The sequence below is a fragment of the Myotis daubentonii genome, chromosome 12, assembly GCF_963259705.1.
Source record: "Myotis daubentonii chromosome 12, mMyoDau2.1, whole genome shotgun sequence".
Taxonomy (NCBI): domain Eukaryota; kingdom Metazoa; phylum Chordata; class Mammalia; order Chiroptera; family Vespertilionidae; genus Myotis; species Myotis daubentonii.
In genome coordinates this window covers 37,146,141-37,162,801 of record NC_081851.1, presented here as the reverse complement: position 1 = coordinate 37,162,801, position 16,661 = coordinate 37,146,141, and the positions used below count along the sequence as shown (strand labels likewise).

Sequence of the window (16,661 nt, the reverse complement as noted above, 5' to 3'; positions counted from 1 at the left end):
TCTTGTTAAAATGCACACTCTGCATTCAGTGCCTGGGTGGGGCCCGACAGGCTCCGTTTCTAACCAGCTTCCAGGTGATGCGATGCTGCTGGTCCAAGGACCACCTTTGGGTATCGAGGATGTCACGTGCACAGAGCATCATGAAGGTGAGGGAGGTGGCCACATTGCCCTCCCCCGCTCCCCCGCGTACCCTGAGAGAGGCAGGGTGTGTCCATTCCTGGCTGAAGGTGTGTGGCCAGGGTCCTGGACAGGGAGGCAGGGAAAGATGACATGTTCTCCCTGCTCCTGGGAGGGAGAAATGTGTTCTTTACTTCAAATGATCCCTCGATTGGGTGGTGGAGGCCTGACCCATGGGAATGCTTGTCTGATTAGGACAGTGGTTCTCAACCTTCTGGCCCTTTAAATACAGTTCCTCATGTTGTAACCCAACCATAAAATTACGTTCGTTGCTACTATTATGAATCGTAATGTAAATATCTGATATGCAGGATGGTCTTAGGCGACCCCCGTGAAAGGGTCGTGCGACCACCAAAGGGGTCGCGACCCACAGGTTGAGAACCGCTGGATTAGGAAGAGAGACCTTCACATGTGAATGTGCATAAACCCAGTAGAATTTGCACCTTTGAAGTGCAGAGGTGCCAAATAAGAGTCATTCCAGGGTGGCTTTTTGGAGGAGGACATTGAGCTTGAAGGAGTTTAGGGAAAGACGGTGTGCGGGCGGTGGCCAGGCGGCCCTCCCGGTAATCTGACATTTCTGGGTGTCTGGGCCCAAGGACCAGGCCTGTGGCGCCCCCTTGCCTAGTAGCACCCCTCCCCGGGCCCACGTGTTCCCCAGCAAGCTGGGCCTCGCTTGCCAGCTCCCCTCCTGAAGACGTCTCGCTGGAAGGCAGGCTCTGTCTGCTCATTAGCACAGGCAGCCTTTCCCTGAAACCTTCCGCCGGGGCCAAGCCTGGCTCCCTCCACGGAGCAGGAGGCCCTGGCTCCGTCTGCTAATCGTCTGCTGTCTCCATCGTGAGCATTATTTTATTTTCGTATTATTCTTTTTCCAGCTAATATCCTGGCATTCCCAAAGACACCGGGTTTCATAATCTCCCTGGCGCTCCCAGGGAGCCGGGAAGCGGAGCACAAAGCTGCTATTATAGCGCGTTCCGTCCAGCCTCCCTCTCCTGCCCCACACCCCTCGCTGCCGCCACCGCGGGCTCCCACCCAGTCACCCCTCCTGACGCCACCGGCCTCTCTGGGAACTCTGGTGACGGCTGCCGGGATGAGCTCACAGAATCCATCCTGTCGCTCTTGCCCTGGGCCTGCCCTCCACACACAAGGATTTTTCCAGAGCCCGTCTCTGAGCTTGGCCCTGAGTGTCAGGAAGGGTTTTCTGAGATGCCTGATCCTGGGCAGGGCGGGAAGGAGATGGAGACTCAGCAATTTGTTCACATAGCCTGGGAGTTTTCAGAGCTGGAAGGGGCTTTCATTTTCGAAAGGTGCTCTCCACCTGGCTTTAGAGCTGCCGGAGCCTAGAAATTGGATGCGAAGTTGTGGGTGTGCATGTGTGTGCACACGTGTCTGATGTGTAATCATATGTGTGATGCAATCACATATAACACACATGCAAATTGCATGTATGCATGTGATACATCTGTGCAGGTGTGTGCAATGTGTACAATGCGTACACGTGTGTGTGCAATGAGCACATGTGTGTCTGTGATGGGAAATCCTGGTGGGAGGTCCATGGTTTTCTTCAATCCTAATGAGAATGGAGGACCCCAAAGAAGGTAGGAAATACCAAATTCCATTTTGCCATGTCCCAGAGACCAGGCTGAGAGCCTTATGAGCACCATCTCGTTCTGTTCTCACAGTGACCCCGGAAGGCTGGGTTCTGTTATTCAGCCCATTGTATAGTTGCGGAGACTGAGGTTCAGAATCACGCTGTCCAATATGGTAGCCACTAGCCAGCATATGTGGCTATTTAGATTTATATTTAACGTAATTAAAATAAGAAAATTCAGTTCCCCAGTCACACCAGCCTCATCCCCAGGGCCCAGTAGCCACGCCCGGTGACCGCATGGGACAGTGCTGCCCTAGAACGGCTCTGAGTCCCTCTGTTGCCCCAGAAGAAACGGAGGCCTGGGAAGGGGTCTGCCCAGGGGCACAGCACGAGCCAATCTGGAACCAAGGCCAGAAGAGTGGCTCTTCGGCCCTCTCTCCCTAGGATCGTCCCACTCCTGTTCCGGCATGATGTCCCTGAGTGGGGTCTGAGGGAGGGCCCTGGCATCTGGCTGGAGCCCTGGGGTGTGGGCATCACCCTCTTGTCTTGTAGTCAGGTAGCTTGGCCTCCCTGGAGCGGGAGGGGAGCTGTACGGAGGCCCACCCGGGAAGCCTCCAAGTTGGCTGGCAGAGGCCCGAGTCCTGACCAGAAGTGGGGAGGACGTACCGAGACAGGAATCAAGCCCCCGCCGGGGGCAGGGAAGGGCCGCTGGGAGCCAGAAGTGCTAGGAGAGGGGGTCAGGGAGAGGCTGGTGCCAGAGAGGAGTAATTTGAGATTTGAACTGGCTGAAAAGGAGGAGAGATGTGGGTGGGGAGGGGAGGAGCCATCGCTGGACCTGGATGGAGCCCTGCTGTGCGCAGGGCACCTCGATATCGTGCCCGTGCCCGTAGCAGCCCTTGGAGCAAGGGCAGCGCCTGGGAGGTGAGAGGGGTTTGCCTCGTGACCTAACCACGGCCCGGGACAGGCTGGGCTCATACTGAGAGGTGGTTCCCGGTGTCCCTGGGTTCTGTTTATTGAATATGCAAATTGAGCACCTGTTCTGGACTTGGCATTGTGCTAGCAGGGCAGCTTCAGGGCTGGCTGCCAGCCCTCTCAAGCAGGGCCTCCCTGCCCCTCCTGCTCCCCCACATGGACACACTTTTGGGTAATTCCTCTAACTGTGCACACCCAGGCTCCGTCTAGCTCCAAGTTTGGATATGATGTCCGAAGGGCCCAGCTATGTGTCTGTGTAGCCGGGACAGAGCGCCAGCACGTGAATGTGTGTGTGTCACAGCGAGTGGATGTGCTGGCGCCCCGATGTCTGTCACTGTACATGCGTGAGGCCTGCGCCCACCGTTCCCCGGGTGCCCTCAGCATTCCCTGCCTGGTCTGGGACACTGTTAGGAGCTATGCCCGAACACAGGTAGGGCCATTCCTGGCAAACTGGGACACACAGTATCCTCATTACGAGGCGCTCTGTCGTGGGATGGAGCCTGCTCGAGCGCGCCCTGCAGCCTCCACATGCGGAGCCGTGGAGACCCTGGAGGGACACGCGCACACATGCAGGCGGACACACGTGGCATCGTGGACTCTCCAGGTTTCCTGATTCCACTCCCGCTCCCCAGGGCCCAGCCGGGAGTTTTGCAAGGAGTTTAGCAGCTGCTTCCAAGCCTTGGCTCCAGCTGTGACTTCAATGGGGTTGCACCCTCAGCTGCTATTCCACTTAAGGCTGCGATCAGCCATAAGGAGGAAGGGAGGTCTGTGTGTTCCCGAGTTCCCTCTTTTAAAGGGTTCTCCTGCTCTGGCCTAGCCGGCTGGCCGGTGTGGGGTTTCCCTAGAAACCGAGACCAGGGCAGCCAGGGCAGTGACGTGGGCCCTGGATCCCCCAGGCCCTGCCTTGGCACTTGGCTCTCTCCTGCCCCAGAGCCCTGCTCAGGTCCTGAGTTCGGTGAGGAAGCAGGATTTACTCTCTGGCCCTTTATGGGCAAGTTTGCCAGCTGTCCTAGAGCACTTGCTACGTGTCAAGCATTGCCCTGTTCCCTGTTCCCATGGTATCTCACTTAACCCCCACAGCGATCCCAAGAGATGGGTTTTAGTAGTAGTCCCATTTTACAGTTGCGTAAACTGAGGCACAGAGAAGACAAGTAGCACTCTAGCTGTTTTCTGACATGAGTATTGTGAACTGTCTTGTGGACCATGACGGGGCTGTGCCGTTTGTAGCGCTCTACCCTACACCGCTGTGTTGCTATTTGGATGTCCCAGCAAGGACCACAGAGAAGAAGAGATCCTAGCAGGTCACCCTAGGGCTGTGCGGGTCTTTTTCTCCAGAAAAGAACCCAGACAACAAATCCAGCCTGGTTTGTAGCACTTGCTGATTCCCATGGTGTAAATATCTCTGCCAGCGATGTGACATCGTGCAGGTGGGTATGGAAAGGGGTGGGCAGTAGTAGCACATGGTACTATCTACCCTCTAGATATACTAGACATAGCCTCAGGAGCAGGATAACAGTAAAAAGCAGTAAAATAATTAGGAGGTAATGCGTTTGAATATTTATCACCTTTGTCTTTTGAGTGAATTTCTGTAGTTATACATTTATAGGATTTGGCTTTTACGAAGGGCCGCGTTTAACAACCGCCTTGCAAAATGGTTGAAAATTTAACGATCTGTTCTCGTGAGCCCTGTGAGTGGGTCCCAGCCCCTGCTGCTCTGCGGGTGGGGTGGGGTCCTGATCCTGTTGACATAAGAGATGGGGGCCTTCAGTAGTAGCTCCCTTCCGAACAGCTCTGTCACCTGTGTTCTTTGAGTCCATCATGCAAAGGAATTGAGTTCTCCCCATAAAGCGAGGAGGGCAGCTGATCCCCCCATGCCCATCTGCTTGACTGTGTGAGGGAAGGGGGTACCCTGGTGGGCGCCTAGGAGACCTCCGAGGCCCTGTGGTCTCCTTCCTGACCACCGTGGGTGTGGCTGCTGTGGCTGCTGTGGCTGCTGTGGCTGCTGTGGCTGCTGTGGCTCTGTCCCCTGCCTGATCAGCCCCGGGGAACCCCACTGCGAAGCCTGTGTCCTCTTGCTCTCCCCTTCTGTCCCCCTCCTGCCTCCGCTCTATAGATCCTGACCCAACCCCTAGGCCTGTGTGGGGCAATGCGCCATTACCAGAGGGAGGAGGTGTGTATGTGACCGACAGTGTGGGGTGCAGAAGGAGCCTCAGACATGCGAGTGGTCTCACGCTGCTCTGCGGGTCCAGTTCAGGCCCGTGGAGGAGTCCCCTGCATTGAAGCTGCTGGTTTCCCTAGGACCTGCCCATCTGGTGGCCACACTGAGGTCCTGGGGCAGAACCATCAGCAGGCGGAGGTGGGCTGGGCCTCTGGCTCGGGGACCCCTGGGGGAGCCCCTGGCATCTGGGAGGGAGAGTGTTCCTTACTATTCTGAGCTCAGGCTGCCCCGGGAGCCCTGGCTGCCAGCTGGGCAGCAGCCGTTGGAGGCCACCCAGTCCCCTGGGCGAGCGGCAGGATCCCTTACACAGCTAGCCCCAAGACAGAGTGCGTGGCCGCAGACCGCGTGGCTGCCAGCCCCAGCCCCGGCCCGGGAGTCTCATTGCCATGAGCTATGGAGGCAGGAATGTGACTGTGGGAAACCCAATGCCCTGGGCCTGGCCCTGGGGCTGAGGAAGAGGGTGCGTGTGCAGTGGGAGTGAAGGTCGCTGGGTGCAAAAGGAGCATCAGCCACCCCTGCAGCCTGGCTCTGCCTGGGCTCCGAGGGAGCGCAGAGGAAGCCAGCCCTCCCCCTCTGGGCTGTGCCTCCCCCTGCCCCAGCTCGCCCCTCTAGCCAGCCTTTGTGGGTGGGCCTCCAGCACGCTGCTGCTCTCCCTGTTCTAGCACCTTCTCCGTGCCCTTCCTCCAGGGAGACCTCCTGAATGGGATCTCCCAAGGGCCCACGGCGGTCTTTTCACCCCGCAGATGGCCCTGCCCTGGGTGCAGTGATGCACATCACTTGTCCTTCCTGTAGAGGTGTCAGGCCCCGAGCCTCCCGAGGGTGGGAGGTGCTGTCCAATGCACACTTTCCTGTCCCTTCCCCTGGGGCCTTAGGCCCGGGTGGTGCACTCCTGGCTCAGGGTGGGGAATGCTGGGATCCACGTGGTAAGTCTTCAGTGGATAGTGACCCAGTGCCAGATGCAGGGCTGGGTGCAGGGGAGAGAAGAGTGTGCATGTCTTGCGTGTGCACACGGGGAGATGGATGCAGGAGAGAAGCTAGGAGAGGCTGGGTGGGAGACGCCGATGCAGGCAAGGCAGTCAAGGAGGTGCCTAGGCCTCAGCGATGACTGAGCCGAAGGAAGAGCTCAAGTTAGCTCATCAGAGAGGACATTCCAAGGTGGAGAGAACAGCCCGTGCAAAGGTCCTGTGGAAGAGGGAAGGTGGTGGATTCCAAAGTTACAGAAAGCTGAAGGGCGTGCAGTAAGGAGGGGAGAGTATTGTTTGACACGAGACTGGAGAGATGAAGGAGTTAAACTGACACCCTTAGCACCACTTACTGAGTGCCAGGTGCCTGCCACCGGCAGTGGGTGCATTTTATGTAATATCCTCCAGTGGTTCTCAACCGGGGGAAATTTCTATTCCCCACCCCATTCCCCAGGGGACATTAGACAATGTCTAGCGAGGGGTGGGGGTGGGGGGCAGGGGGTGCTATGGGCATCTATTGGGTAGAGGCCCTGGATTCTGCTAAACATTCAACAACACATAGCACAGCCCCAACAAATAATTGCCTGGCCCTAAATATCCAGAGTGCCAAGGTTGGAGATACCTGCTTGTCTATAGTCCTCGCACTGGGTGTTGCCACAATTGACACTTTACAATGAGGAACCCGAGCTTCAGGAACTGAGCTTCCCTGAGGCACGCCAGCTCCCCTTCCCTGACCCACACCGTGTTCCAGGCCAGTTCTGACTCCCGGAGACTGGGCTGGGAGGGAGAGCTGGCCTCCCCTCTGCTCCTGGGATCTGAGCGGATGCGTGGAGAGCTCAGGTCCCCCTGGGAGGGTCAGAAGACTTAAAGACGTTGGCCAGCTCTGAGGGTGGGGTTCTGCCCTGGGTGGGAAACAGGGCAGCGGCAGGGCCCTGGTTAGCGGGTGTCCCGCAGCCCACCTCCTGCTCTCCCTGCTTCTTCCCAGCAAACTCCATCTGTCTCTGTGAGCTAGGGGGAGAAAGGAAGGAGGAGGCAGGGCCACACTTGGGTGGCAGGTCGGGGTGGGGTGGGGAGGGGGATGGAAGAGGGCCTGTGGAGTGGCATGGTGGCGTGGTGGTCAGGGGCATTGGCAGTGGGCCCCTCCTCTGGGGGCAGGGCAGATGGAGGAGCCCTGGCAGTGTGAGGGGCATTCCTGGAGGGAACACTGGTTTCTCCCTCTGAAGAATGGTCCTTCTCAGGGCCTGAGATACCTCGGCGAGCCTTCATGGGGATCCCAGGGAGGGGGACACCCTTTCTGATCGCAGGCGGTGGCCCTGCCCTTGGACGGAGACCCAGAAAGTGCTGCCAAAGCCCCAGACAGAAGCCTTGGTGGGAGTGGTGCTGATGGAGGCGGCTGGGGGAGGCCCTCTAGAGGAGGTGTGAGGTGAGTGGGGATGTGCACTGGCAGTGATCCGCGAGCAGGGAGGTCCCTGTAGGCACCTGGAGGGAGAGAAGGAATTCTGGGGCCTGTGTGCAGCCAGCCGAGTCAGCCTCGCTCCTTACGCTCGCCCCAGCTACCTACCTTTGGGGAGGAGGGGGGCACACGTGTGTTGCCAGGCTAAGGCGAAGGGGCTATAGAGTCCTGGACCTTCAGTCCCACCCCAAGCTGAACCTTCCCCCGTCCCCTCCCCCACGAAAGTGCACTGAGCTGCATGTGCTATGCGTTGTTGCACCCGGGGGCTGGCCAAGCCATTTCCAGCGTCCTGATCTGCTTTCCTTGGCGTGCCTGCACCTCACGCCTGGGGTGGCCTGCTGGGCCCCCCAGGTCCAGCCCTATGCGCAGCCTCACAGACCCTGAAACTGGGAACGGTTAGCTGTTGGACTTGGTGCATGCTCTGGCGGGATGCCAGCACGCAGCCAGGCCAGACGCCTCTCCTCGTGGGAATGCAGGATGCTTGGGGGCCACACCTGCCTGGGAGGGAGGATCCAGGCTTGCTGGCCTTTGGGTCTTTCTGTAGTAGCCTTCCCTGTCTGTAGTATGACACCCTCCCTCTTATCCTGCTCTCGTGGTGTGTGTGTGTGTGTGTGTGTGTGTGTGTGTGTGTGTGTGTGTGTTGAGAGACTGAGGGCTGTAGCTCCTGAAGTGTCCACTTTTCCAGCTCCCGGAATAATGTTGAACAGCTATGGGATGTATGAATACCACCCCTAAGCACAGTTGCTAACTTCATAGTTTATGACTTAATCCCCCCCTGTCCTGACTGTGCCCCATTTCTCTCATAATAGCAAACATTTATGGAGCATTTATTATGTGCCAAGTGGTATGCTAAGAACGTGCAATTTTTCTCCTTAACAATCACAGCAACTCTGAGACAGATACTGTAGGATTATCCCGAATTTACAGAGACTGGTTCAGAGAGGTTAAGCAACCTGCCCAAAGTCACACAGCCAGTAAATGGCAGGGCCAGAATTGGAACCCAAGTAATCTGGTTCTAGAGCTTGTGTTAAAACTGTGGCCAAAAGAAGGGGGTCACTTCCTCTCTCTGTCAGAGAGGGGGGTGTCCTGTGGTGGGAGCTAGAGCTTGCCCAGGTGCAGTAGAACCTTGGTGTCCCCCGGGAGAGCGGATGAACACGTCCTTCCAGTATGCGTGTTTTATGGGCCCCCTTTCAGGATGGAGCAGAGGAAGACGGGCCTACCTTTCGGATGCATTTCTTTGTTGAGCCCGCGTGACCAGGACAGGACTGGGACGATCAATGGCTCTCCTGGCTAGGGAACAGCATGAGCTTGGGATGGGAACAGACGGGAGCCTGGACCGTCCTTGAGGAGGGTGGCCGGCCTGAAGCTGAGGATGGGTTTGAGGGAAATAAGCCCTGGTGTCAGATGGGAAAGATGGGCCAGGTCATTGGGTCTGACCAAGACCATTCAGGTAGTGAGAGCCACCGAAAGATTTGGCTGGGGAGCCAGTAGTGACTGGTAATGACGCTGTGCTGGCTCTGGGTGTGGGCAGATCAGAAGTGGGAGGGCCAGCACCCAGAGAGGCTTCTTGGGCCAGGGGTCTGGGCTGGGGCCTGAGGGCGGGCGTGGTTTGAGGATGGAGGCACAAAAGTGGCCCTGTGCTCTGTATTCGGAGGCACTGGGGGACTGGGTAGCTTAGGGCCCCCTGGGAGAGGCTGAGGTTCTTGGGAAATGTTTGCAGGTGGGGATCCCAGCTGCCCAGGAGAACGGCTCTGGGAAGTGGCCATTCCAGGTGGGCCTGGGTAGGGGATGAACAGGCCATCCATGGGGAGGCCAGGGTCTCCTTTCAAGAGTATGTGTGCTTGTATGCTAGCGAGAGGGACTGGGCCAGCAGCAGGTGTGGGAGAGGGGAGAGGGACTTAGAGAAATCTGCACGACAGCAGCAGGAGCGGACAGCGTGGGAGTGCTGCCCAGCTCTCCCCAGCCCCTCTGCTGAGCTCCTGTCCGAGGAAGGCTGGTGGGCCCAATGTCATAGAGAGCCCAGGCTGGGAGGCGGGGCTGGGTGTGAGTAGAGCATTTCCTCTTCTTGTATGGGCCTTGGTCCCTATTGGCTCACCAAGTCCCCCAAGCTACACAGAACCCCGATGAGTGGCGGCAGGGTGGCGGAGGTGGCAAAGGGGCATCCCTGAATCACGAGGTGGACATGGGGCCCAGGGCAGGTGGTTGATTGCCCAGTGGTTAGACCCCAGTGCTAATGAGGACAAGGGAAGAGGAATGGCCATAGAGCTTTAAGCACAGACTGGTTTCTGAGCCTCAGTGTAGACCCCCACTGCCTCCTGCTCTTGTCCCTGCCTCCGGCCTCAGCCTGAGCCCAGGAACCCAGGCTCACGGGTGGACAGAGATGCTAGAGCGGGCCCTCCCGACTTTGCTTCTTCTTAACTCATCCCGGTGGGCAGATCACCACTGGATTTTTCTGAAGATCCTCTTAAAGTCCCACCTTCTTTCAAACACCAACCCTGTAGACTGGAACTACTCAAACTTCCATTCTGACTTGTCTGGTCTCCACTAGAGAGGAGAAAAATTTCCCCGTGGACTTGACGTTGGAGTCTGTGGGCTGTAGCAGAGGATGAGCTGCCCTAGGGTGAAGGTAGAGGCTGATGGCCCAGCTCTCAGCAGCCGAGGAGCATTGTCTAGAGGTCTCCTGACCTGGGGACCAGGCCCTCTGGGTCAGCCTCCCTGTCACCCTCAGGCGTGGGGTCGAATCTGTCCTGACCAGCTCTGTGTCTCCAGGGCGGTGTGGTGGATGACAGGAGCGAGGATTCCCGGTCCGTCTCCACCTTGAGCTTTGGCGTGAACAGACCCACGATTTCCTGCATCTTCGACTGTAAGTGATGCTTCGAGGTGTCTATGGGGTGATATGATTCGGTGTGTGATCTTTTGTTTCTGTTTGAGTGGGGCTGTATGTTCTGGTGTGTATGTGGGGCTGTGGAGAACGGAGTCTGTGTTCTTTTGGTGAGTCAGTGTCTTCTGGTGTGTGTGTGTGTGTGTGTGTGTGTGTGTGTGTGTGTGTGTGTGTGTGTGTGTGTTTGTGCCTGAACACGCACATGCCCGTCTATGTGTGGTGTGTCACCTCTAAGCTTCAAATCGGGCATTCAAGATCTGGTGCATTCTGGCTTCTCCTGTCATCCGTTTAGCCTCCCCCACTTCTCCTCCTCCTCTGTCCCCTCTCTCCAACTCTCGCCAGGCCCAAGGATACATCACTCAGGTGTCTACTTCTGAGCTGTGGTCTGTTCTGACTTCTGCAGAGTGTGACGTGTGCCATTTCTATCGTTCAGCCCCTGTGCCTGCCGTCCTTCCCAGGGACAGACTCCCCCTTTTCCTCTAACCCCGGCTCTCAGCCACCTCCGGCCCCTCACTTGGCATCTCTGTTTCTTCCCTGGTGCAGACGGGAACCGCTACCATCTGCGCTGCTACATGTACCAGGCCCGGGACCTGCCTGCGATGGACAAGGACTCTTTCTCTGGTAGGTGGGGGAAGGGAGGAGAGCCAGGGACCAGAGCTGAGAGCTGGGAACCGAGCCACGGGGCCTTGGGACCCCGGGGCACAGGCCCAGGGCTGCTCCTGCAGGGGGGGGTGGTGCTTGCTGGGCTTGTGGAGGTGGCTGTTGTTGCCAGGTCACTGTGGCTCCCTAGTTGTCAGGTGGCTGGCTGGACCCCTCTGTAGGGTTTGACTTTACTGACCATCCCCTCCTAAAAGCCCCTCTGGCCTGGACCCCCAGGATGCCCTCTCTCTAGGGTCTCCTCTAGCCTCCTCTTGCTCTACCTGCTCCTACCCAGGTGCTTCTCTGCCTGCTAAGCCTGGCGTTCCCAAGAGTATATCTGTGTCCTCTTCTCTGGGCACTGGGGTCCCCGTCTTCCCAGCTTCAGTGACCACTCATGTCAGGGAAGCTTCTAGGTCTTCAGTTCCTAGAAGCCCCTTATGTCCAGCCACATCTTGGTCTCTCCCCCGGGATGCCTCAGAGACACCTCAGTTCATCCTGTCCACACTGAACTTCCTATGACATTCCAGCCCCCCCCTCCCCCCAATCCTAGGCTTTCTGTGCATTTCCCACCTTGGTCCTGGTGTCCCATCAGCATGGAAACAGTCCGTCACCCCGTCCTGTTGATCCTGAAACTTCCTCAAAGATGTCCCTGAGAACTGACTGAACTTGCCCCTTCGTATATGGACACTCTGGTCATCTCCTGACCTCCCTGCTTCCTTCTGCACTGCCCGGAAGGAGATCTGGTCATGTCACTCCCCCGGTTTCAAATGTAGACACTGACAGATACATCCTCAGCTTTCCAGCCTGGCAGACAACTCTTTTGTCATCTGACTGCATGGACCTTGCCAGTTTCAGTTTTCCCTGACTGCCCTCTATCTACTAGCTCTGGCCCCACCAACTTTTGTCATCTTTCTAGCCTTTGTCCCCAGTGTCCTCTCTACCTAGAATGCATTCCCTCCCTATTGCTAACCCAGCGAACTCCTCATCCTTCACGACCCAGCCCAGATGCCCTCTGACTCTTCCCCAAGCCGACATGGCTGTTCCTTTCTGACCACCCAGCACCTCTCTCAGAGCCCTGACCCGCTGCACAGGTGAATTGCCGTCTGTCTTGGTCACATGCTTCCCCCGGTGACTGTGAGCTCCTCCAGGGAGGGGCCGTGTCTTACCCTTGAGCCTGCAGCACTTCCTGTCTGAAGAACGGACACAACGCAGTGCTCACGATGAGCCCAGGCGCTCCACTGACATGATTTCATGTAACCCTTATAACTCTTGTGAAGTGGATATTTAACACTCTGTTTTATAGATAAAGAAACAGAGACCCAGATGGCTTAACTAATGGCTTGAGTTAAAATACCTGACAGGTGACATATCAGCCTCCAAAGGCTTGAGTAGCACCGAGCTCTGCTTTGAGAATGATTTGTTCGCAGAATGGCCCTGCAGCTTAGAGCCACGTGCCCGTCCTCCTTCCCAGCCCCGCCCCTGCCCCTGCCCCTCGGGGGCACCTCTCTGGTTCCTCCTTCCCAGCAGCTGTGCCCCAGCATCCCCTCCTCTCAGGGACTTGTTCTCCAGCCCCGGGCAGCCAGGCTCAGGGCGGATGGAGCAATTTCTCCTCTGTGGCTTGGGTCCCAGGTCCCGGGTCCCGAGAGTGCCCTTTGCAAAGCCTACGCAAAGCCAGCGGGCAGGGATTGCAGGCCAAGGGCGGGCAGCTGCAGCTCCCGGGGAAACTGTGCCAGGCGGCTTTCTGACACTTAGAACGTACCCTGGGAAAAAAGAAGTGGACTAATTCACAACCTTGTTCCCTCTTCATTTGGGGAGGATAGGAGAGGTGATGCAGGTGGCAGGTTTGTGTGAGGCGGGCGGGAGGGGAGGATGGGGCTCAGGGGGGAGGCTCTAGGGCTGGCAGGAACCCTGAAGGGAGGGAACTCCTCCAAGGAGCCCGCGCTAGGAGTCAGCGTGCACCTCTAGACAGCAGGCAGGCAGGCCGGCCGGCCTGCGTCAGCCTGGGACTGGCCTGCAGAGACGTCACACTTTCCATCCTAGCCCCACCCCCTCCCCCAAGTAAACATCCCTTGAGCGCTGAGGGCACTGCCCAGGGCTTCCTCAGAGGCCACTGGCTTCTGAATGAAAGGCCTGATTGAGCAGCTGCTGGAAAGGAAAACAGCAGCCAACACGGGTGAACCTATAAAACCCAGAGTGTTTATTTTCACTCCCAACCCCTAAACCAGAGCAATTTCTCCCCTGGAACTGACCCTGGGGCGGCTGGCGGCCGGGGCTGTGTATGGCCACCGGCTGGCATTTCTCAGAGGAAACTCCTGTGTGAATCCAGAGTGTCTGGGGCCGGGGAGGGTCCAGCGCAAAGTCTGTCTCGAGTCTTAGGGTCTGGCCTGCCCGCCGGGGGTCTGGAACCCTCGGCTACTCTGACCGGCGGTGCCCTGGGCCTTGCCCCGCAGGGGTGGGCTCCAGTGGCCCCGAGCTGTGCTCCCGCCTGTCCCCTGTCTGTGGGCCTTGGGACTGCCTGGAGACCCGCTGTGTGTGCTTCCTTCTCCCTGGCTGAGGGTTTGGGGGAACACACAGGAATTTCCCAGGAAACATTTGTCGAATAATAGTAAACTCAGTCAGGAAAGGGAGGCTCGTGGAGATCCTGCCGCCCGGGCTGCCCGAGGGCTTCGCCGTGGGTGGGACTGAGTGGACGTCCAGCACGATTCTCTGGACCACGGGAGGGGCGCATGTGGCCTGTGGTTATGGGTGTGTGGCCCTGTGGCGAGTGGGCATAAGAAATGTAAAGTGATGTTTGATTCAGATGACCTCTGTGATGTTGGGCTGGGGCTGCCACTCCTGGGGGAGCACCTGGAGAAGGCACTGGCTTCACTTTGGATGGAAAAGATGGAGCCGACTTAGGGCTCACATGTCCTCACACCATCCCTTCCCCGGGAATTAGGGGGTCGGGGGCAGCTGTCTGCCTTTCCCAATTGTCCCCCACGGAATTCTGCTTTGCTCTCCCCCAGTTGGGTACCAACATTGCTGTGGTTTGAGGGAACCATAAGTTCTGCTTACAGAACTGCCACCAAGACAGACTCTGTTCTGAGGTCACCACAGTCCAGAGAATGGCCCTTAGCACGAGGGACCCAGAGACGGTCTTTGAGAGCCCCACAGGTAAGGGGGATCCGGGGGCCGGACCTGGCTAAACACGAGAGTGAGAGCTGGTGAGCAGCCCAGGTGCCGGGGTGGCGTGTCTGTCAAGAAAAAAAGCTCCTGTGTTCTCTTTGCTGCCCTCGTGGTTCTGGGGGAGTCAGAGCCATACCGGCGGGGTGGTCCTGAGGATGGTGCTGCGAGGCCCGTCTTCAGTGAGGGCTGATGACCTGTGGCTGCCCCACCATTGGGCAGCTCACTCTGTGGGGACCAGGGCTTTCGTCCCACCCCCCCCACCCCAGATGCAGACCCTGTCCTGGGTGGGGCTGGGACATTCTTACGTTTGGGCTCCCCGTGTCTGGACTCCAGGCAGGGTCTACCCCCTCTTCTGAAGCCCAGCGTTCAGGGAAGGCTGGCTCTGCTTGGGGGAATTTTCTAGTTGAGCTTAAGGAGCTGTTTTCCAAAGTGCATCGGAGGCTTGTGAAATGCTCCGCTTACAAAGGGTTCCTGAGCAGGAGAGGCTGGGGAACGCTGCACACAGAGATTTACGGGGCGCCGTGGCCTTGAAGGGCTCCGCAGCGGCGGCCACAGAGGGGGCCGGTGTGATTGTTTGAGCGCTCCCTCGCTCCCCAGAGAACGCACATTTCGAAGAACACATTTTGGGAGACAATGATCTATCTACATAGGATTCAGTCCAAACTGCTCAGCGTGAATCCAGGACCGTGCGTGATCTGCCACCACCTCCTCCCTCCTCTGTCCCCCTGCCCTGCGCCCTCTTCTTCCTCCCCTTAACCGGATCAACGCCTTGCTGTTTCCCACGGGTCTGTGCCCTTTGGAGCCTTTGGCCACCTGTGCTGGGTGCCTCCACACCCTCTTTTCCTTGGTCTGCCTTGGGAACTTCCACTTGTTGGAGATGCAGGGTGGGAGACCGCCTGTGGGAAGACTGACTTAGTGTCACCAGGCCACACCCAGCACCCCTCACCCTCGCACCTTATACGCCCCGCCATCAAGTCGCACATCTCCTTGTCCTGTAACCGTCGTGTAGTTACCACTTCTAACCGGTAGTCGTGATCTTAAGAGCCTGGATCGTGTCTCATTCATCTTCATATTCCTAGCACAGTGCCTCCCTCCCACATGTGGTTAGTCAATCATTGTATACTGAATGAATGATGGATGACAAATAGCGCTGGAGTGAACATCTTTGTACATATAGGTTTTTGGTTAATTTGGATGATGCCCAGGAATATGGGAAGCGGGGTATAAACAGTGCTGTGTTTTCCTGGGCATGCTGCCCAATTGCTTTCCTGAAGAGCTGCTGAACTGCATCCAGCAATGAAGGGGAGCGCACCTAGTTCATCAAACATGTGCCAACGCTGGGTTTTATAAATCTACACGATTTTTCTTAATTTTATAGCAAAAATACTGCTGTCTTACAGTTTTCATGTGCAGCGCCTTACTGTGATGAAGTCTGCTCTCTTAGGGACCCTTACCCTGTAAACATGGCAGCAGGAGCACTGGGCCGGGAGTCATGGTGTCCAGTCCGGGCCATGAGTGAGCACGGGCTAGTGACCTAGTCTTCTTGGGGCAAAGCTCCCGCTCTGGCAAGTGGGGTGATGCTACCTGCCCTGGCCCCTATTCGGGTGCTCTGAGCTGGTTGGTGGAAGGCCCACGAGGAAAGCTTAGGGTATGGGGAATGCAGAAGTGTCCGCCCTGGAGCTCCAGGAGGGTCTGAGCGGCAGAGCTGGGACGCAGGACTCCGGGTCCAGAGAAGCATCACCTGCCTGGGGCCGCTCCTGGGGATGGAGTCCGGCAGGACCTTCTGTGATCAGGGCCTGCGTGTCCCAGGGCAGCTGTGGTCCTCAGGGAGCTCCAGTCCAGCCGCATTTCGCCTCAGCTCTCGTGGCACTCTGGCTGGCCTGGCGGGCAAGGCCCGAGGGCTCGCGCCGGCCTCTCCTGTGGGAGTGGTGGCCCTGCAGAGAGCGCGGGGCTGGGCGGACAGGGAAGAGATGGCCCTCACCCCTCCTTCGCCTCTCCTTGGGATCTGCTCCTCCCTGCTCTGGGCTTTCCTGGAAGAGGGATGTGTCTGTGCGTCTGTCTGGCTTGCCTTCATCTGACCACCTTGCTTCAGCAACACCCACCCCCACTTGCTTCTTTTTCTTGGAGGGGCTGGCCCCTGTGGGGGGGAGAGGCCAGGCCCCAGCACACAGTAGCCCAGTGTCTGAGGCCCCAGGCCTCCAGGCCTGCTCTTTACAATGCCTTTGTTGTGTGTTTTTTCCTCCCATGGGCGGGCGGGGCGCGTGTGTGGGTCTGGGTGATTTTTGTTTGAAAGCCACCCCCTCCCGTCCCCCCGCGCTGAGCTCATTGCTGTGCTGATGGGCCTGCTGGAAGGAGCCGGCCTGCTCAGGGGCCAGCGTGGGGGGTGCTGCCAACACCAATACAGTGTGCACAGCCGCTACAATGTGCAATTGTGATCTTTGTGTAAACGCGGTCGGTCTGGGGCTCGCACGCTTATAAAAATAAAGCGTTGGGAAGCACAGGGGGTGGGAACAAAAGGGGCTTTTTCGCCGGCTCTCTAATATGGTTTTATTTATCGGAACGCTCCCTCTTTCCCTTACTGGAACCAGGGAGAGGTTCTCTGCCGA

At 57.8% G+C, this 16,661-nt stretch overlaps 1 protein-coding gene across 20 annotated transcripts in view; it reads left to right on the top strand.

The window, feature by feature from the left end:
- Window positions 1–16,661, top strand: part of DYSF (dysferlin) — a 202,199-nt gene that overhangs the window by 111,530 nt on the left and 74,008 nt on the right. For all 20 annotated transcript variants that reach the window (XM_059659471.1, XM_059659466.1, XM_059659469.1 and 17 more), the window contains 2 exons: window positions 10,140–10,233; window positions 10,795–10,872. In XM_059659471.1, coding sequence (XP_059515454.1) covers window positions 10,140–10,233; window positions 10,795–10,872 — 172 coding nt within the window. The remainder of the gene's footprint in view (window positions 1–10,139; window positions 10,234–10,794; window positions 10,873–16,661) is intronic.